General features: G+C 43.0%; 2 protein-coding genes across 6 annotated transcripts in view; one reads left to right on the forward strand and one right to left on the reverse strand.

The window, feature by feature from the left end:
• Nucleotides 1–560: 560 nt before the first annotated feature.
• On the reverse strand, nucleotides 561–21366 carry DCAKD (dephospho-CoA kinase domain containing). 3 transcript variants are annotated; one of them, XM_029572838.1, is made up of 6 exons: nucleotides 21276–21366; nucleotides 20364–20412; nucleotides 16525–16642; nucleotides 16122–16325; nucleotides 4071–4158; nucleotides 561–3461 (listed from the first exon to the last, which is right to left on the reverse strand). In XM_029572838.1, the coding sequence occupies exons 3-6, from the start codon at nucleotides 16634–16636 to the stop codon at nucleotides 3176–3178; spliced, it is 690 nt and encodes a 229-aa protein (XP_029428698.1). In that variant the 5' UTR covers nucleotides 16637–16642; nucleotides 20364–20412; nucleotides 21276–21366; the 3' UTR covers nucleotides 561–3175. The 3 variants fall into 3 exon arrangements, with proteins under 3 accessions (XP_029428698.1, XP_029428697.1, XP_029428696.1); XM_029572837.1 differs by lacking the exon at nucleotides 21276–21366 and adding an exon at nucleotides 20833–21034; XM_029572836.1 differs by lacking the exon at nucleotides 21276–21366 and adding an exon at nucleotides 20589–20704.
• LOC115073897 (glycylpeptide N-tetradecanoyltransferase 1) overlaps nucleotides 19343–21530 on the forward strand; it is a 66276-nt gene continuing 64088 nt past the window's right edge. The window contains exons 1-2 of one of the 3 annotated variants that reach the window (XM_029572834.1): nucleotides 19343–19405; nucleotides 21055–21260. In XM_029572834.1, the coding sequence (XP_029428694.1) occupies nucleotides 21157–21260 (104 nt within the window). In that variant the 5' untranslated portion in view covers nucleotides 19343–19405; nucleotides 21055–21156. Of the gene's footprint in view, nucleotides 19406–20352; nucleotides 20476–20715; nucleotides 20866–21054; nucleotides 21261–21530 lie in introns of those variants that run through there. The other 2 variants (XM_029572835.1, XM_029572833.1) reach the window with 2 other exon arrangements.

Consider the following 21530-nt stretch of genomic DNA (forward strand, 5'->3'; position numbering starts at 1 on the left):
AGAGAGAAAGGAAGGAACAGTCTCTTTTTGGTGTTTTCCCTGGCAATGGCAGAGAGGAAAGGAGCAGAAGTCCTTTTTTGTTGATGCTCAGATTCCACCGGCCGACCCACTGTGTGTCTCAGCCTGGCCACTTCTCTCGTGCCAACTTCACTTTCCTCAGTTGATGGAGGGTCTCCTCCAGGAATTGAAAGTTGTCCTATGCACGGACGAAGGAGAATCAAAGTCCTGCAGTTTCTGCACTACCTACACTCACCATCTGTTCACCTCCACGGTGCCAAGGATCCTCCCCTGTTATAAGGAGGACTACATCTCCCTGCAGGGGCTGAGGCAAAACCAGGACTGGATCCACTTGGTGGGAAAGAGAGAAACCAGCTGGACAGCCTACTTGACTGCATTGGAAAAGCCACCTCAGCCAACCAAAAGGAACAGAATGAGATTCTCCAAGTAACAGTACTGAAGTCTTAAGAAAAATACATGCAAAACGCAGGACTGGTAGACAATGCCTCAGTGGTCATGGACTCATCTAAACACTAAAAAATACAACACAGAGACACAGGTAATGCAGCAGTGTGTGTTAAACCAATTATTTAGCATGAAAAATAATACACACATCTTTACCAAAATCCATTAAATGCCAACTTTATAAGAGGTTTATAGTAAAAATGATTCTCGGCCCTAATAGTTAAAAGACTACCGTGGGTCAGAGAGGCGGCAAGGATTACACTGGCTATCGCACCAATCAACCTGGCCACCCTGCCGGGCTTCACGGGGTCTGCTGTCATCATGGTGCAGGGCAAGCAGCTCATACACAGCCTCCTGTGGAAAGACAGCCCTGGCTGCAACAACTGGGGAATGCACCCAAGGGTGAAAAGGGACACCAGGCACACCCAGGCCCCTCTCTCTCCCACACACGTGAAGAAATGTTATTTGATTTGCTTCTAAATCACTGCACAGCTGGACTCTGGGACGAGGCTTTGGATGAATCATGCGGCAGCATCTTACAGGAAGTGGAAGACATCCCACAGAAAGAGCAAAACACTTCTCGCAAACCTAAACCCACTATAAAAAAAAAAAGGGAGTCTAATCACAGGCAGGGGACAAGAAAGCCCAAAACTGTAAGAACTGAGCTTACTAAGGTTTATCTAGAATGGAAACTTCCCACAGTCCATATAAGACTAGTCATCTGGCTTCACAAACTTCTTCCAGAAAACTTAAGGGGAGATTCTTTGCAGGAACGGTTACCTCCCGTCATGGGTATATTAAGGCCTTGAACAGGACTAGATCCTTATTACACAAGTCCCACTATGGGATTAGTCCATCACTTGTTCGGAAACCTTGTGTCAACATGAATACTCTAATTCTGTGATCTCATTCCCATACTGGGAAGTAATTACTCAACATACTAAAAAATAAATACTATTTGTGAAAATTACCATAACTAGTATTTCCCATAGGAAGAGTTCCTAAAACTATTACTGCATTGGTTGTAGGTACTGACATGAAAACGGGGAACTCTCACAAGATTGGACAGGAGCATCATGAAGATGGCATTCAGCGGGCTCTGACCTGCATCCCTCTGGGCAGCCCGTGAAGACTGCTTCAGAGAGCAGTGCTGCAGCACTGGAAGTCTCAGGGAGCGCCAAGCTACACGAATCCACTTCTCAAAGCCCATACACTTCTGACAGGTCTGACAAGCGCACAGTCCTAGCTAGCTCCTTTTATCAGGAACAGCTAAGCCATCCCTGGTTTTAAGCCCTCATTCTACTGAATGCTGGGTTATCAAGAGCCTCTAATTACCAGGGGGACACTTAAAAGGCAATCAGTCCCTCCTTGCCAGAAGTTACAATTACTGGTCTGTGCCACGCAACTCCAGCAGTGGGCAATAACTTCCTAATCATGAGTACATCTATATTTCATCCTATGGAAAGAGGTGCTCATTGCTGGGGGTCATAAGGAATGGTCTCAATGCCGTTAAAAACAGAAGCGACATGGCCTATGCACAATTGCGTCATTTCTTAAAGAGATCTGACGTTGAGCGAGATCTTGGGAAGGGTGCTTCTCTCATGGAAGGATTCTGTATGCTTTCTAATAAACCACCCAAGTTGATGTCTAAGATTTATAAACTCCTGGAGGATGCTAGGAATCAAACTGTGACGCATTTAAGAGCTTGGGCAAGGGACTTAGGGGGAGAATGGACCACAGACAGATGGGAGACGTGTTTTATGGGACTGGGGAGGAATTCCATGTCTGCTGACATGATTGAAAATGAGTATAAAATGTTATTCCATTGGTACATTTGCCCCATAACGGTAGCGAAGTGGTACCCCCAGACATCTAATACTTGTTGGAGATGTGGAGTAACGGAGGGGTCTTTTATCCATATCTTGTGGACATGTCCAAAAATAAGAACATTTTGGCAGCGTGTCCAGGAGCTGGCCAAAATAATATTGGGGACAGAAGTACCACTATGCCCGGAATGTTGGCTTTTGGGTCTATGGAAAAAAGTAGAGGGATTATTCAATGAACAATTCCTTCGCCTTCCTGCTATAGCTGCTAGATTAGTTGTAGCAAGATGGTGGAAAAGATTGGAATCGCCCCCTATGCAGGTAGTGGTTACTAAACTGCTGGCTATTCGTACCATGGAGAAAATAACGGCGTATCACAGAGACACGTTGGCGAAATTTGGGAAAATTTGGGACTCTTTTGATGGTTGGTATCAGATATATAGACAAGCAAAAACGATGGGGGGGGGGGGGGGGGGGGCCAATAAGACTTGAAATAATGATTACTCATTGTGCTATTTGAGACTACCTTCTGGTTGTATCTTCTTTAAATAATGTTTCTATGAATACCTAATGACCATGTGATGTTCTACTCTGCTATTGTTCATTGCACTGTTTTATATTGTTATAATAATTGTTAGCAGATGACACCATGTTTGTACTGATTTGCAGTTCAGAGGGGGGAAAGGGAGGGTGGGAGGGTGTTACGGGGAATTATTGGAAACCTTTGGGCAAGGAGATACGGCTGTAAGAAATAATTTTTGATATGTATCATTTATAATGTCCAAATAAACAGATTAATTACAAAAACAGAAGCGACTGTTTAAAATAATCTCCTGGGTACAATGAAAGTACTGGCATGCCGACAGTGCATCTCACTAACAGCAGCTCCTTTAAAACAAGGCCCGTCTCAGGAGGAAGCAGGCAAGTCCACCCGTGACTGTTAACATGGCGACTGCAGCCAGCCGGAGGAGCAGGTAATCCAGGGAGGCTTCCAGCTTTGCATGGAGTTCGAGGACCTGCCGGCGAATGCTCTCTCGGTCCCCAGAGTTGTCGAGGACATGATCGGCTAGCCTACACTTCTCATCCAGCGGCAGCTGGGAGAGGATACGGGCCATGGCCTCAGCCTCTGACAGACCATTCCTTCTCATCAGCCGGGAGAGCTGGTTCTGGGGATCACTGGGGGAGGAAAGACAGAGAACAGAGGCTCAGCAGGGGCAAGAAACCACAAAGGTGCTGGGTGAGGTACAGGAGCGAAACAGTGAATTACAGACATAAGCAATCATTTTGAGGAAATCTATGTGTAGAGCTATCCATCTTCAGATTCAGAAATGGTCCCTGAGAGGGGTCCAATTCCAGTGCCGAAACATTGGTCTGTAAGGTAGGGCGATATACTTTGGAACACTGGTACGATACCAAAGCCAGAAATTTGGCAAGCACCCCTAGATTCCTTCTATCCCACCCACTACCAAGCAGAAGAAAGAAGACCATGTCCCAGGCCTATTGAAGTAACTCAGAAAACCCTGCATCCTGATAATGTGAGGAAGTAGCAGAGGCAGGCAAGCAGTGCTTTGAGACCAGGGGGGGTTCCTAGCAGGCCTCAGGTGCATGAATCTGCTGAGGCCCTGACCAAAGCCTGATGGTATCGCATCCCTCTCCATTGCCTCGGGGATTAACTTAGATCGTGAGCCCTCTGGAGACAGGGGAAACATCTACATGCAACTCCCTTTGAAATGCCAATGAAAAGGCCCGAGCTAAATCTCAATAAAGCATTATCCTCTCACATACCAGTAAACCAGGACAGTGTGTTTCATGAACTTCCTCAGTTTATTTGTCTCAAAGAGTAGCGGGATGTCCAAGATAACATAACGGTAGCCTAGGAGGGAAAGAAATGAAATAGCAGATGGTGTTGAAGGGGCTGGGAGTTTGTCTACACACTGCAGCTGCCAGGAATTAGTGAGGACTCTCTCGTAGTAACATTTATCATTCACCGGGCACCATTGGGGTACGCGGCTCTGCAAGATACTTCACGTGATTGCAATCTACCTTCTGTAAAGAATTTATAGTCTGAGCCCCCTGGTTTCCTATGGCTCATTTTTTCAAATTGTAGCAATTATCTGTCAAATCTGCATAATTCTGCATAAAAATTAAAAGCCGAATATGCAAAAGAAGTCTTTTTTATTGGAAACCAGCCACGTTGTTTCTTAACAATAAGCTAATTACAAATATAAAATTCACCAAGAACAAAAATCAATTTACCATGCAGAGACATATTAAACTATGACACGTCACTTTTTTGTTTTCAATTTAGAATGCAAGCCACCCTTTTCATATTTTCTTGAGAAAGTCCTTGTCTTTCCAAGTATATGAGCTGGTGTATGCCCTCAGCATCAGCAGTGGCATGCTGTTAAGTGCACAGGAAGGGCTGTGCACATGTATCGGACATATGGGAACGCACACAGAAAGGGGGCTGAATTAGCACCTGCTTGAAATTTGTCAGCAGTAATGCCAGTCATCCAGGTTTCCATGAGCTGAAATCAATGCCCTCTCGGCCACCTATGGGACAGCAGCAGTTGCAGACTTCCAAAAAGCCACATCCAGATCTTTGGAGCTGGCTTACATTTCTCCGTCTCTTTGAAGGCTCAACCGTCCTGACCAGGGCCTGTGCTAACAGTTTTGCTGCCTTGTGCTGCTCCCCTGTTCAAGTAACAACTCAGCTCCCTCCCTTTAAAAACCAACACCCCTCCACCTCCCTCCCCTGAATCTTCACCCCCTCCTCTGGAACCCATGACCAGTGCAAGGGTATTGGGTATTTTACATGAAAAAATCATTCAAAAGGAAGACACAGCACTTACAATGCGTATGCCACGTGTATGCCACTATTTCCCAAGCTTTGCAAGCAGAAGGCACACAAGCCTCTGCCGAGCGGGCAGCGCAGACACAGCAAGGCCTCATGTGGCCAAGAGAAGAGCCAGGGAAGCGCTGAAAGTATCACCAAGGTCTCTTCCAAATTTTAACACAAGCGAAGAAGGGGGGGGGGGGGAGGCGAAGACCCACACGAAGCCATCACAATGCGCCAGCTACCCCGCAGGAGAAGGGAGAAGCTGGTGTGGCCTGGGCAGCTGGCTCAGTCAGTCACCTCAGCTGCCCCACACGTGGCTGCCAGAGCTCCTTCCTGCTACTGCTGCTCACAGCACTGAGAGAGAGAGACAAATCCAGTGCTCAGTGAACCTTCTCCCCGTCTCACTTAGCCTGGGGAAAAGAGAGAGAGGTTTGAAGAAACTCATAGATCGGGGAAATAAGCTGCGCCCGCGTGCACCCTGTATGCTGCACAAAGCCGATCCAGACTGTCCCATGCTCTGCCTGCTGCCCGTTAACTGCCATATTTCGGGAGTCATACTGCAGGCTAGGAAGAAGAGGCATGCACGATTACACGTGCCGTGAGAAAGGAGCTCCCACAAGTTTATAAGTCACCCCTGATGTATCCTGTTGCTGCGAGGTGCCGAGATCAGAGCAGCAGCCAATGGTGACTTTTCCGTGCCATGCCTGATCAGATCTGAAGGCACAGTACCTAATAAACACTGATGTTTATTATGTATACAGTATATTGCACTGCTGTGGTTCCAACCAGAAAACCCTCCAAAAAGACTCTTGGAACCCTTCTGGTATTAAGCCTACTGTAACGCATTTTGGGAGTAGGCTTGATCCTCAGACAGCCATGAGTGAACTGAATTAAAATGATAGTACGCTAAATCTCCCATACTAAACAAGCACTAACTGCCAACACTCAAAAAGTAACAACACTACCTATGAAAAGGCAACACTGTAAACGTTGTACCAGGTCCTAAAACTCCTAAATACTCCTCCCTTTAGGAAAACAGAAGATACTAGGCTGCTATAGATCCCTACACAGATTTTACATGCTAGCAGAATACCTAACCTTAGGAACACATGCAGAAGACAGACAGAACCTCACCAAATACAGAACTGGACTGGAAGCTACATCAACAAGCCAAACTCTGTATATAGTGTAACAATGGAAAAACAGAAACATCACCTTTCCTCATTAAATATAAAACAATAAAAATCAAGAAATACAATACATTAATCAAAAGAAAACCATACCAATAAAATGACTATTTCAAAACAGCTGATGAATAATAATTGAAAAAACTCATATACAAATTTTAAAAAAAAGTCCCAAATATTAATAAAATATTTCAAAACAGAAGACATATCAAACACCACCCAAAAAGTAAAACTAATAAGGATAAAAATAATTTCCCAAGCTCCATACCTGGGAAGTTTTGATTTCTAGTCACCTTGAGATTGTTTTGGATCAGTGGAAGAAGGAACGCTACAAACTTTTTCCTCTCTCAAAAACACACTTTCTAATGGACCTGTTCATTCGTTCACTCACACTCTCCCTCCCACACACACACACATTCATGCTCACACATGTCACTCATATGCACTCTCCCTCTCTGATTTTAATAAAATGTGATATACCATTCTTCTTAAATCTCACAGCTGCTTTCTCCCTCTCCCTCATTTAATCCACATAATGTGCGGCTTCTGGGCTTGTGGAAATCGGTCCCACTGGGCACCGCAAGATCCATACATTAGCAAAACACTGGCAACACTGATTTATGTTTTTCTCTTATTTTAATCCTTTATTGCTTTGACTATTCTCTAATTGCATAAATTGTAATTTCCGATTTTATGTATCTTTTTATTCTTTTATAATATGCAAACTGTTGTGATGGTATTTCCAAACGACGGTATGTAAGACTATTAAAATAAATTAATAAATAAATAAAACGCACATACAGACTCTTTCACACACCCTGTCTCTCTCTCTCTCTCTCTTTCACGCAATCTCTCAGGGCTGGGCCTCATCTTCAGACACCAGCAGTTTGAGGTCCACTGACGGCCACCAGGTTCTTCCTCTCTCAACAGCCACCACGGGATAAGCTCCACAGCAGCCTGCAAGATCATGGCATGGGTAGCAGGAGTTGTGTTTTAAAGAAACATCTCCTGCTGCTGCTGCTGCAGGGCCGGGTCTTGCGGTAAGAGCTGCAAGACTGGCCCCACAGCATCAGGAGATGACATTCGCTTACATTTATTTAAAGCTTTTTTTAATACCGCTATTCGTGGGTGGATCATATCGGTTTACAAGGAACTTGAAACATTGTACAAAGAACAGGGAACCATAACTTGGAGGGGGTAATATAACTTTTTACATAGAACTTGATTTGGGCAAAGTGCAGTAGATTATTTAAGTATATACAAAGCATTGTAAGGGGGAGGTGCGAGGGGGAGAAGGGGAGAAATTGGGCATATACAAAGATTAACGGAGGAATTAGGCAAATACATAACATTATTGGAGCGATGGGGTTGAGGGAGTGGGGGAAGCATATATATGACATTGTTGAGCATATGTATAACATTATTGGGGTGGGGGTGGAGGGAGGGGGGGCATATAGATGGCATTATTGAGCATATACATAACATTATTGGGTCGGGGGTAAAATATTCTTTGGGCACATAGATGGCCTTATTGGAGCAGGAGAGGGGTGGGGGGTGGGGGGAGAGAGTGGGGTGCATGGAGAATTGATTGAAACAGTTGGACATAAAGAATTGGGGGGGGGGGGCGAGGGAGACTGAGGCGAGGGTTTGGACGAGTTATTCTGGGAACGCTTGTTTAAAGAGCCATGTCTTTGGGGGGGTTTTTTAATTTTTGGGTGGATGGCTCCAGACGAAGGTCGGAGGGCACGGTGTCCCAGAGGGTAGGTCCTGCAATCGGCAGTGCTCGCTCTGTTTTTGGAGAGGGAACGTGTAGTGTACCTAGGTATGCTGCGATTAGGAGTGGTGAAGCGTATACTGCTGCCGTGCCATTGTATGTTACATGTGTGTAAGGTTTTATGTAAAATGGATAGTATCTTGTAAGAAATTCGGAAGGATATTGGCAGCCAGTGGAGTTCCTTGAGGACTGAGGTGATGTGTTCTGATTTACGGGTGTTAGGATTCTGGCGGCAGCATTTTGGAGCAGTTGGAGCGGTTTAAGAGTCAAGGTGGGGAGGCCTAGGAGCAGGGCGTTGCAGTAGTCGATTTTTGAGAAGATTGTGGCTTGAAGCACTGTGCGGGAATCGTGAGGGTGAAGGAGGGGTTTCAGTTTTTTTAATGACGCCTGCTGCTGGTTGGGAGAAGGAATGAGGTATATACAGCCTCTGATCGAATCGGGCAGGGTTTGGTTTAGCCCTGACCAATCCGATGTATGAAACTTGGGTGGCACTTGCCACCCTATGAACATGCCCATTCTCTGCAGTCTGCTGCCCCGTACAACTGCACAGTTATGCACACATCTGCTAGCAGAGGCTCAATTCTGACTGCCTTCTCTCTCCACTCCAGCCTCACCCCTCCCCTTCTGTTCATTTCGGGACAAGAGGAAGAGTGGGGGAAACAAGAAGAAGGAGAAGATTCCCTGCAGGCTGTTTGAGAGGGGAGGCAGTAGAGCAGGAGCAGAGAAAGAGAGAGGAGACTGAAGGCAGGTAGGCACCCTGTAGTGTTCACCCAATGACGAGGTGGTGAAGACAAGAATGGTAATGGAATTCAAAATGGTGTGGGACAAACAGAGGATCCCTGCTGGCTAGAGAATGGAAATGAAGACATGGGGTAACTTTTCTATTTCTCCTACAGTTTACATTTCTGCTTAGGGATAGCTGCATGAAGTGGCAGTTGCTCCTAACCCTTAAAAGAAGGCTTTGGGGCAACCTGCACAGAGCGGCATTTGCTACAATCAAAACAAAAATTGCTTGGCAGGCTAGATGGACCATTTTGGTCCTTATCTGCTGTCTTTCACTATTACATTAAGAAATGGGAAAAGCTTCAGGAATATTGATTCTGTGGCAGGTTATCAATTGTGCGGCAACAAGCTAATTATGTGCTTTCTCCCACAAAAATCGCAGGAGCTATGGGCACAGCTTGCAGTCAGTCTGAGCACAGACAGAATAAGTTACATGGCTAGGATAAATGAAGGGTATGTGAAGTGCAGCTATGAATGAAAGTCCAAAACAACAAAAAAGCCCCACAATAATAATTATACACAATCAATTGTGTCCACCTACCCAGATGTTTATAAAATGGAGGAAAAACACCTCAGAACCTCATGTTAGTTCTATTCAGAACATACAACAACTCGTCAATACGATTGGAGTCAGCCGTAATCAACATCTCAAGTCATGAATTAACAATTCTTCCAGCTGTGGAAGAAAAAGTACTAAATAAAGGTTTTTCTTTTGTTCCCCAATGTGTTCATGATCCCTTCCAATTTAGGGTTGATTTTGAAAAATGTATTCGATCCTTGTCATTAAAAGTATTTTTCTCTAAACAGCCTATTGAAAATTTTGGAACATCTAAGGTATCGGACAAATCCACTTGGTGCCCACCAGGAACATTGGATCCAGTACTGGAAACCTATAAAAAAGTGGTCTTACGTGATATAGAGGAATTTGAAAGATCTCATTCACAACAGGATATACATTCAAATAATAATTTGAAAGCAGAAGAAAGGAAGGCTCTTCAGGGATTAAAGAACAACCAATCCATTGTTATAAAAAAGGCTGATAAGGGTGGATCAATCGTTATCCAGGATCGACAGAATTATATGAATGAACTGTTAAGTCAATTACAAGACACAACAACTTATAAAATATTAAGATCAGATCCTACTAAATCTATTCAAAGGTAGATTAAGAAGATCACTGATGAAGCGGTAGAATTAGGATTTTTGACAAAAAACGAACATAAATTTTTGAACGTGCTACATCCCAGCACCCCCACCATTTACACTCTGCCCAAGGTGCATAAAGATGAAAAAAGACCACCCGGTAGACTGATTGTTTCAGCTAAGGGATCAGTATTAGAGAAGTTATCCATGTATGTTGACACTTTTTTGAAACCTTATGTCCACCAAATGGATTCATTCATTCAAGATACAACTCATTTTTTGAAAATAAGATTGGCAGAATGATACTGAAGAATTTCTTCTTGTGACTTTGGATGTGATATCTTTATATACAGTAATACCACAAATACCGTTGATGAACACTATACATGATATCTTGAACCAGAGACCCCGACCTCATGAGGTCCCTACGGAGTTTATCATGCAATTAAAGAGAATTGTTTTGACAAAGAATTTCTTTATTTTTGACAACAAATTTTACGAACAGATTTCAGGTACATCTATGGGTGCAACAATGGCCCCATCGATAGCCAATCTTTATATGTAAAGATTCGAAAAAGAATGGATTCAGAATTCTCCATATATAACTAAAATACATCTGTGGAGGAGATTTATAGATGATGTCTTTCTAATTTGGTTAGGCACAGAAAAAGAATTGTTGGAATTTTTTGATTGGCTAAACTCCTGTGAGGAGGAAATCTAGTTTTCCATGCAGTATCATTTTGATTCAATTTCTTTTTTGGATGTCCAAATAATGAAGACTGAAGAGGGTACGTTAGAAACAACATTATACAAAAAACCAGTAGATTGTAATACATTTTTGGAATACAGTAGTTTTCATCCAATACATCTAAAGGACAGCTTACCCTACTCACAGTTGTTAAGGATTCGTAGAAATTGTACTTCTATACAGGAATTCAAAAAGCATTCTCAACAGAAATGCAATGATTTTTGGTACGTGGGTAGCCAGCGAAACTTCTCAAGAAATGTTACAAGATAGCTAGATTCTCCAACAGAGACGACTTACTCAATAGGTCAGCAGGTAACAGCGCTGTTAATAGTTCTTTGAACTTTGTTACAAAGTACACCAGTTTGACTCCGGGTCTGACCAGGATAATAAAATCTCATTTGGATATTCTCAAGTTAATTCCATGTTTCAAAGATATGAAGTGCGAATGTTACTATGTGAGAACAAAGAACATTAACAAGATTGTGAGTCTGTCATTTTTACCAGAAAAAAATAAGCAAATCTTGAATACTATTGGGGGTGGTAAACCTAGTGGGCATCATCGATGTGGGAAGTGTTTGTTCTGTGGAATGATGATCCAAGGTAACACATTCACTAATCCTAAAGATTCAAAAATCTACACATTGAAAGACTTCACCAACTGTAATTCTGACTTTGTGGTTTATGCTTTAATTTGTCTGTGTAAATTTGTGTATGTGGGCAAAACAACCAGATCATTGCGGACAAGGTTATCTGAACATAAAAGTTGTCTAAAGACCATGAAATTGGAGGCACCATTGGTGAATCACTGTATTGAGATGCAACACAAATTTGGGGAACTCAAATGTACTGTTTTGGAACAAGTTAAAATGAATGTAAGGGGTGGAGATAAACCAAAAAGATTATTACAACAAGAAACCCGATGGATCTTTAAACTTCAAAGTGTTCAACCTTGTGGTTTAAATTTGGAAATTGACTGGTTCCCTTTTTATTAAATATAAATCATTTTGTGAAAAAAAAAATTTTTGGTGAACAATTGAATATATTGCTGAATGATCAGCCAGGAAAATTCACAAATACTGCGACTGATTTTCAACCAATCAGATGTATCGGTGGCTTGTTTGAAAAACAGGGATGAATGAGATTGGATAGAGATTCATATAAATATAAAGCGCATGAGCCAGCGTTTTGTGTTTTAAATCGCCATTAGCGGTTGAGTCCGAAGTGAAAGAGATGATCAGATGTTGGACTCTGTATTGTATAAGGTATAATTTGATCTCAGTAAAGATACAAGTTGTTCAAATTTGAAAATGCTGTTCTATTTATAATAATATTTTTGATTGAAACAGTAACGCCTTGAGACAGCTTTATGCGAAACATTGGCCAATGTCGGCTTTAAGGAACAAAGACTAATGGTGAAGAACATCTAGGGTATCGGACAAACTCTGAATACCAGCACAGATAAGTTTGCATGTTGTGCTTATTCCCCGAATTTTTGGGTGTATAGAGAAGAACAATCGGACTGTTTCCTACTGTTGAGTACAGAGAGAAAGATGTGAAAGAAGAATATTAACAGTGCATACGCTGATAGTTTAGAAAAAAATGGGGATACATAAGTCCTTTCTTCATAGTCTATGAACAGCGGTTTTTTGTTAAAACATGAGAGTTTGAATAGTTTTAAAGAAAACAAGAAAAAAAATACAAAATAAAAAATCATCTTCAATAATAAAATTTGAAATCAGATGGTAGGAAGGTTGGAGGTTTTTTCAAAGACCAGTGATTGCAAATTACTTCACAAATGTATGTTCTGAATAGAACATAAGGTTCTGAGGTCTTTTTCCTCCATTTTATAAACATCTGGGTAGGTGGACACAATTGATTGTTTATAATTATTATTGTGGGGCTTTTTTGTTGTTTTAGGCTAAATGAAGGTCAATCAAAAAGTAATCAGGTGAATTACACATTACTCTCAATGAACATGTAACATATAGCGCCTAATGAGAGTAATTCCCCAAATGTTCACAAATCAATCAATATAATAATTTGTCAAATATTTATTCAAAAAATATATATATACTATACTTTTCACAAGCTCAAAAAGAGTATATAGTAATCAAGCTCATACAGAAATGCTCTTAAAAACATATATTGAAGAGCAATATATATTTTAAAAAACCCTTCAATCACACAAACTTACATAACGCACCAACTTTACATTCTTCACACCCTTTCACCACATCCATACAATGCATAAAACAAAAGCTCCAATACTGATGTTCACAACCTTCCAATGAATGAAGTTTTTGCGGTATTTTTTTTACAGACAGTTCAATATTGGTTCATGTATTCCTTCACTAACAAGATCTCTTCTGAAGTCTTCCCCTTTACCGTCAAGATTCCTTTCAGTAGATCTCGCTGTATTTTCCTCGTATTTCTTTCAATATTTCCCAACAAGGGACCTTGTTCGCCCACACTGGGCTTCCTCAGGGGATAATGACCTGGTAAATACAAATATTCGGCCGGATTTTTAATGGCCCACGCACGTAAAACACAGGCCGCACAAGAGCCGGCCCTCGGCAGTGGGGCGGTCCGGGGATGGGGGCGGGTATAGAGGCACCCGGTACAGCGGCCATTTGCCGCGGTGCCGGCGCACGCAACTTGCTCCAGCTCCTTTGCAGGAGCAAAACGTAAGTTAAAAAAATGGAGGGGGGGGGCCTAGGATAGGGGAAGGGAGGTTAGGGTAGGGGGTGGGAACTGGGGAAGGCTGGGATGCGTCGCCGCGCGAATTCGCTAAAGTTGACCCCCCCCTCCCTTGCGCACGCCGACTGGGATTTTATAACATGCACGCCTGTCATAAAATTGCGCGTCCATGTGCGTGCGCCAGGTACCGCACGCACATGGACGCGCAAGTTCTTTTTTAAAATCTATCCCATTATATGTACCAACCCTTTTATTCATAAGAATACAAAATCTCCTAAACGTATATTGGAGCTTTTGTTTTATGCATTGTATGGGTGTGGTGAAAGGGTGTGAAGAATGTAAGTTGGTGCAATATGTAAGTTTGTGTGATTGACGGTTTTTTTTATGTGTATTGCTCTTCGATATGTTTTAAGAGGATTTCTGTATGAGCTTGATTAATATACATTCTTTCTGAGTTTGTGAATTGTATAGTATATATATTTTTTGAATAAATATTTGGCAAATATATATCCTATGGTTGTTTATGATTATGTATAAAATTATTATATTGATTGATGTGTGAACATTTGGGGAATTCCTCTCATAAGGAGCTACAGGCAAAACGAAGACCATGATTCCACTCCTGACAGTTGTGACCTTTGTAGAATTTCTGAACTTTATGACTTTTTTATATTCTTCTTTTTGGCACTTCAAAGCGAATTACATTCAGGTACTGTTGGTATTTCCCTAACCCCAGAGGGCTCCCAATCTAATTCTGTACCTGAGGCAACAGAGGGTAAAGTGACTTGCCCAAGGTCACAAGCAGCAGTGGTAGGATTTGAACCCTGGTCTATAATGACGCTCCTTGTGACCTTGGGCAAATCACTTGGCCCTTCACTGCCTCAGATACAAACGGTGCAAGTCCTCTGGGGGACAGGAAAATATCTACAATACCTGAATTGTAACTCCTTACGCGCGAGTTTGAAAAGTCAACAACTAAATCAAAAATCCAAATTCAAACTTAGATAAATGGATAACTTTCACTGCAGTTGCTAAAGCTTAAAATTTCCCCCCTATACATTTTCTTATGCTATCTCTTTCTCATGCAGTCTCCCTGGGATCCCAGCACACCACTCAGCTATCAGAGTACTCAGGATTAGATAAGCTGTGAATAGGCTCCTATTAAAAAGACATCTTTCTGTCTTTGTAGAAACCTACCAACCCCTGACTGATCTTATCTGGCACTTTGGCCTCTTCTGAATTTGATAGAGGTATTTGTCACATTTATCAGGGGAAAAACAAGGCTTGAAAGATCACCAATGCTGTAAAGCCTTTACCTCTTATCAGGTCTGAGAAGTGCTCGACTTTTATGCAAAACAGAAGAGGCAGGAACATTCAAGGCAAGCGACATTACTGGCCCAGTAATCCCAGCAGAGGCAGCTCAATGCTTTCCTAAACCCCTGATGTAAGCACTAAGAAAAAAAGGACTGCATTCTGCACACTGGAAGCCTGCATCAAACAAAAAATGTATCCATTTCTCAGGGGTGCTGTCTCCTTTTCAGCTGACAGAAAATTCTGGCGGGGGGGGGGGGGGGGGTGGTCCCCATATTTGCAGCCTTTCTTGAGTTTGTTAGTTGGCAAAAATATTTCAAGATCTCAGTTAAGCCTCAGTCCACCTGCCTTCTCCCTGCTGGCTTTCATTTAGGTTAGTGCTGATTCACATACTGCTCTCCAGGTATCATTCTGCACTTCTGTGATAAGAGGAGGAAGTGCTGCAAGTGAAGAATGTCTCTTATTGTATCAGAGATATTGCCTCATGATGGACGGGTTAGAACACCATCACATTAAGCAGAGTGCTTTTGTCTAGCCTGAGATGTCTGTTATAAAACAGAAGATAACAGTCATAGCACCTACAGATTTAACATTTGATTTGGATAAAAATTGGAGGCAAATTCCCCTAATCTTGGGGCCAATGCACAAAAAAAGAGCACTGAAAGCAGGCACTGAGTGCTCGGTGCCCCCTTTCCTAACACGTCCCCAGACACCTCTCCTGGGGGCGCCATGCAATATTTAAATTAGGGGTCGCGTTGTCAAGGAGGTGCTAGGGTCGATTGCGTGCCACTAGCTCCTCTCTCACAACTGGCACCCGCGATTGGTTGGCTGTCAACGGCCGTCCGCCAGTTAAGAAAACGGACGCTGAATATACTGGCGTCCGCACGGCCACGGGTTTGGGGAAACCATCGCTTGTTAACTGAGCGTCCGTTTCCCAAACCTGACTGCCGGCACTTTAAAAAAATTTTTTTTTTTTTTTTTTTTAAATCTTTAGTTCCTCCTACTTAATATCGCTCTAGGCAGGCGTTAATTTCTGAACGCAAAACTGTGCGCTTTGGACACACTTTTTTTTTTTTTGCATTTTGGTTCAGTAATTAATAGCCTCATCAACATGCATTTGACATGTAGCTCTATGGTCACCCTAGCCATGAACGAAAAGGAATCGTGTCAAACTGCGCATTAAATAGTGCGCTCGGCTGAGCACCCTGTATTGCATCGGCCCCCTTGTGTGAAGGAATAGGCCACTGCCAAACTTTTGAATGAAAGTAAAGCTGCAAGACAAAAACCATCAGGTGGCCAGCAAGCCAACCCCCACCCCCATATTATAATGCCCTGCTTGCTGTGGCTGTCTTACCAAGCACAAAGTATTTCAGTATCTGCTTCAGCATGGTCTTCTGTATGTAGGGGTGGGTGAGGGAGTTCAGCAGCTGTCGTTTCTCCGAGCTGGAGAATATGATGCTCCCCAGCTCTTCGCGGTTTATCTCGCCACTTTCCAGCAGGATCCCACGTCCAAAGCTCTGCACAATCAGATGGTAGGCTGGGGTGTTGGGTTGGACCACTGTAAAGTTTTGTAAAAAAAAATAAAATAAAATTCCAAAGCAAGTTAAGCTTGTTTCTTCTCCATCAGGAATCTATCCTCCTGCTTGAGCTGTCAGAAAGACCTGCACCCTGTAAGCAGTTCACAGATAGGTGCTTAGGAAACATCTGCCTTAAAACAGTGGTATATTTAAAAATTAGAAGAAATTTTAAAAACTGACCCTGTCGAGCTACGATATCTGCATCGATCACCGCACAGCCCAGCTCCTGAAACACAGTCACCACCGTGCTCTTTCCCGAGGCGATCCCACCCGACAGTCCAACGAGAAACATTCTGCCCTGCAAAACATGAATCATCAGCAGCAGTGACAAGATTCCTCTTCATTCATGGCTAGGGTGACCATAGAGCTACATGTCAAATCCGGGACAGGCCTCATTTTTCTCTCCCGTTGCATGCAGGGAGATATAATCTTGATTTCCACATTGTTTTCTTAATGAAAACCAGGCTTGCATCTCCTTATATGGACTCAGCTTAGCCCCTTAACATGGAGCTATGTGGTCACCCTACTCATGGTTCATGTCTATATCCCATTCTTCCTATTTCAAACATAAGATCTGAACAAACTGAAAAAAATCAAGAAGGAATTTAAGGAGGCTAGAAAAACGCTCAAGGGAATGTATTTATTTACTTCTCATACATTTTATGGCTTTGCTTTTCTCCAAGTGTTCCCAAACCTGTCCTCCAGGATACTCAAACAGTCAGGCTTTCAGGATATTTGCATTGAATATTCATGAAACCTATCTGCATAGTATGGATTTAGTGCAGGCATACAGATCTCATGCATGCTCATTACCAATATCCTGAACAATCCAAGCAGCTGAAGGGACCCCCCAAAGACAAGTTTAGGAACCAATGTTATAGCATCAGTTTAAAAATCACAGACCTCTAGTCTGAAAAATTCCAAAGGCATGTAAATAGCCACACACCCATACACTTAACACAACATAATGCGTAAACTGCTTGCAACATAACAGGCCAAAACAATACAGTGCACTCAGCCGAGCGCATTGGTTAACCTGTGGTTGGATGCACGTCCACAACCCCTTATGCTATAAGGGGATTAGTGCGTCCAAAACCTGCAACCAAGCTAATAGCACTCATCACATGTAAATTCACGTTGATGAGGCTATTCTCCCCCCACGCAAAAAAAAATATAAATGTATGCCCAATGTGCACATATTTACTCTCCAAAACTAATACCTGTCCCAGAGCAGGCATTAATTTTGGAGTAGCCCAAAAAAGCATTCTCTCACCCTAGCTTGATGGACTCTATACCAAGGTACTATCAAGCTAGGGCAAGATAACATTGTAGAAATCTCATCTTTGTGAGACTTTCCTCACTCCAAATGACGCTAAGTCTTCACTGAGGTGTACTCTGCTGTTCGTACGTCTCACTCTGCACATAAAACTGGCCCCAAAACTCTAAACCACCACCAAAACCTCACCTCAAGTTATTAGCTAGCCCCCCCCTATAGTGATATAAATAGTTGAATACTGTGAAGGCCTCCCCAGAGGCTTTCTTTGTCTCTCACTCCTTCCCCCCCCCCCTCCCCCCACCCACCCCAAAATGGCTGAAATGCAATTTGCAATCTTTATCGCAAATTCCGTTACAGCCATTTCGGGCACGTCACACAGCTTAACACCAGGAAAAACGGCGTAGTTATTTCCGGCGTGCGATAGCACAATGCGAAAATGCCCTTCATTTTCATTAATTCCGCCCAAACGCCTTCCCAATCCTGCCCCTTTGAAAAATTGGATTTCGCGCTACATGCTGCCATTAATACCGAATGCGTTATGGTATTATTGCGGGAGTTAACACCATGACGCATTTTGATAAATGACTCTGAAAGTGATTTTCCCAACATTACAAGTACAATGGAAGAAGTAGAATTTAAACCCTAGCCCTGTCATTCTTATTGGTTTTTAGGATGAAATCATGAAACCAATAGGCAGTTGGAGGAGGCAGGACAGCAGTGCTTCCTACCCACCCTCTATGCCAGGGCTTCCCAAATCTGTCCTGGGGACCCCACAGCCAGTTGGGCTTTCAGGATATCCACAATGAATATGTATGAGTTAAATTGCATACCATGGAGTCACAATATATGCAAATTTATGTCATGCATATTCATTGTGGATATCCTAGAAAGCCGACTGGCTGTGGGATCCTCAGGACAGTTTGGGGAGCCCTGCTCTATGCCACTGATTTCCCCCCCCCCCCAAAAAAAAAAAGAAAAATAAACACTGCCACTTGCACAACTGGAGGGGAAAAGAATGGGGAAAGGTTTCTGTGGCCCTGTCAGGAAATATGTCATTATTTGGTGCTTTATTGATAAATATCTATATTCAGTTAGTCAGTAATCAATAGGCCATAAGAGAAATGTAAGCATTAATACCCATATGCTTTTTCTTCTTTAAAAACTATAGCTTTAATCAAAGCCCCCGCAGGATACATTTCAGCTCCCCCTTTACAGACCTTGAGAAGAGCTGTTTACAGCTAATTCCTTATCTATAGGGAAGGAATGTTTAAAATCTTGAATTTTATGACCTTGGGCAGCTTCAACCTTTTGATTCCACAGGAAGAGCTTTGAAAAAAACTGAAGCTTTATCTGACTAGTTGAAAAGGGGGCCCCCTTTCACTTTAATTAAAATGCACATGAAGCTTCCTAGGATAGAGGGGAGTGCTGGTCTCTTGTCTCTGAACTGTTAGAAGAAAGAAAAAGACTGAAAGTATTTTTCGCCTGACACACCTTGGCATTGAATAAAAGACGAAAATGGGCAACACTTTAATCAAGTAGGAAAAACTCCTACATTTTTATTTTCCATATCCTCATATTAATTAAATTGTTTGAACCTCATCAAGGTTTTCAAACTAACTTCTTCAAAGGCTAAAGATAGACGTATTGACAGAAATAATACAGTTGCTTTAGATCAAAGGATTTTAGGGTATAAATGGGAAGCAGACAAAGAAAGAAAAAATGGGGACTTTGGTTTTTTCCTTACACGTGGAGAGAGACAAAGAGCGGGACTGCTTCAGATATCTGGTAAAGATATTATCTTATATTCAAGCATATGAGAACCTGTTAATTGCTATTGTTTCTAAAATGGCATAATTAGAAATGTATTAGATAATGTCATTAGTCGATATCTATTTAATTTTAATCTTTTCTGTCACCCTATTAATGGTTTTCACATTGATTGTACGGTATAGTCTTTTAAAATTAAGGTTTGAACATAGAAATGTTTCTTAGAATCATTTAGAGATTTTAATATTGATATCTTTATCTGAAATAAAGAAAATATTTTTACTACAAATTGTCTGGTTTTATTCTAAGTGCATGCTGTGCTGCATTAATTATTGGTCAATAAAGTTCTGGAGTAAAAACGAAAACACATCTCTTAAAATAATAAACTTTTTATTTATAAGGCAAGAAGGGTAGAAGGTTGGAGACAGGTAAAGGGTTTTCATCCAAGCAGGATCCCCTAGTATTAACTTTTAATTCTGCTAGTGATGAACCCCCTATACTTATATCAAAAACCTTTCACAGCCCTGTAAAAACGACAGGACGAGATCGGAGCATGACAACCTAAGGAAGGCAAGAGGCATTTTCGAGGAGGGAAGAGAGGGGGCAATAGTGCTCGGAAGAAAAGCAGGACGGGAGGAGGCACAAATCAACAGAGGTTAAACTGATTAGCGGTTTCTGGTACCCATGACATTATTTTAACAGGAGGATTCATCCTTCTGCTTTGGCAATAGTTGGAAAATCATATTATCGTCAACAGGCTCGGGGGGTCAGTTCTGTACCTCTCATCCCCTCCCCCTTATAGAAATAGAACGACAGATACCTCATTGTACAGGTTTTCAATCCCAGCCCAAATGCGAGGAAGGGACCGTGCTTAGCTTTTAGGTTAGACGGTGCCACTTGGATCTTAGCCAGGCAGAGGCGGAGCCCTGACCGTGCAGCCTGAGGGAAGCCGTGTCAGAGCGCCCCTTCTCCTTACCTTGTCGGTGGCCTGCTCTACATCTCAGCTGAAGGTGGCGAGGACCAGTCTGGGGAAGGAGAAAAAGCTGCTGTCAAATAAATGTGCACCTCCTCCGCCACACTATCAAGAGGTATCCAGCGCACGTGCGATAGTGGGAAGTTAGCTTCCCAGTAAAGGCAGGAATACTGAAAAGTTGCACTTCCCCGACTCCACGATCATACTGAAAGACAACCTGAGAACTACCTAAGCTCAGAACCTGGCGCCCGACTTCCGGCCCTACGTGCGCTCGGACTCAGCTCTGCCCACCACCACGCCCCAAAGCGCGCGGGCACAGGCACCCTGGCCTCGGGCGCCCTACTACATCCCACACGCTGATTAGATAGGAGCCGTCGCCCACTAGCACAACCAGTCCTATTCTTTCTTCCTTAGCGGCACCAGTGGGCAAGCTTGGGGCGGGGGTCGCTCTAGCTTCTTTTCTTGTACATACCATCATAGGGTTTTACGGGAATTGTGTTTACAGGTAACTCTCTTAGACCATCTAAATGCTGACAGTTTTAGGAGAAAATTAATCGTAGCACGCTTAAAGTTTCTAGGCATGGAATCAGCGAAATCTAGTGACCTATCAGAAGAGTCACAGATCTAGCATTGCTTTTTCCTTGCCGCCCCTCATCCAATAAACTCAACGCTTGCTGGTTCTCTTGTTTTGCAGGACTACGAGATCCGGCAGGCACTGCTCTGAGCACGTTTCCTCCGTCCAATCACAGCCCACTTTGTTGCGGGGTGGGGCTTGCATTCCGGTTCCTGACTAAAGATGGCGGACGAGAGTGAGACGGCGGTACGACAGCAGTTGGAGGAGAATGAACACGACCACTGTAGTGACTGCGAAAATGAGGAGGAGCATGGTTATAACCGGGGGTAAATAGCTCAAACCTGCCGTTGTCGTTGTTGACGGGACGCCCCGCCTAACGGTGGTTGCTAGTTCGGGCTTCCTTAAAGGTGCCGCTGCCTCTCCTTGCAGAGGAGTCACGGTGGTAGATTGGGGGGCTTGCGCGAGATCAGATTGGCTGGCGAGACCGACCCGAGAGAAATCCCGTGTGATGGTTGGCTATCATCCCGGTCAGTCATGCATCTGGAGGGCGGGAGAAGTGCCCTAGTTGGATTGAATGGTATTCTGTATCTTATTTT

The sequence above is a fragment of the Rhinatrema bivittatum genome, chromosome 12 (genome assembly GCF_901001135.1).
Source record: "Rhinatrema bivittatum chromosome 12, aRhiBiv1.1, whole genome shotgun sequence".
Taxonomy (NCBI): domain Eukaryota; kingdom Metazoa; phylum Chordata; class Amphibia; order Gymnophiona; family Rhinatrematidae; genus Rhinatrema; species Rhinatrema bivittatum.

Excerpts from the sequence above, each read along its gene's own strand:
- DCAKD (XM_029572838.1), bottom strand. The coding sequence starts at position 16,636 with ATGTTTCTCGTTGGACTGTCGGGTGGGATCGCCTCGGGAAAGAGCACG. Across the intron at positions 16,326-16,524 it reads AGATATCGTAGCTCGACAGG|TGGTCCAACCCAACACCCCA; the intron begins GTCAGTTTTTAA and ends AAAACTTTACAG. Across the intron at positions 4,159-16,121 it reads ACTGAAATACTTTGTGCTTG|GCTACCGTTATGTTATCTTG; the intron begins GTAAGACAGCCA and ends TTTCCCTCCTAG.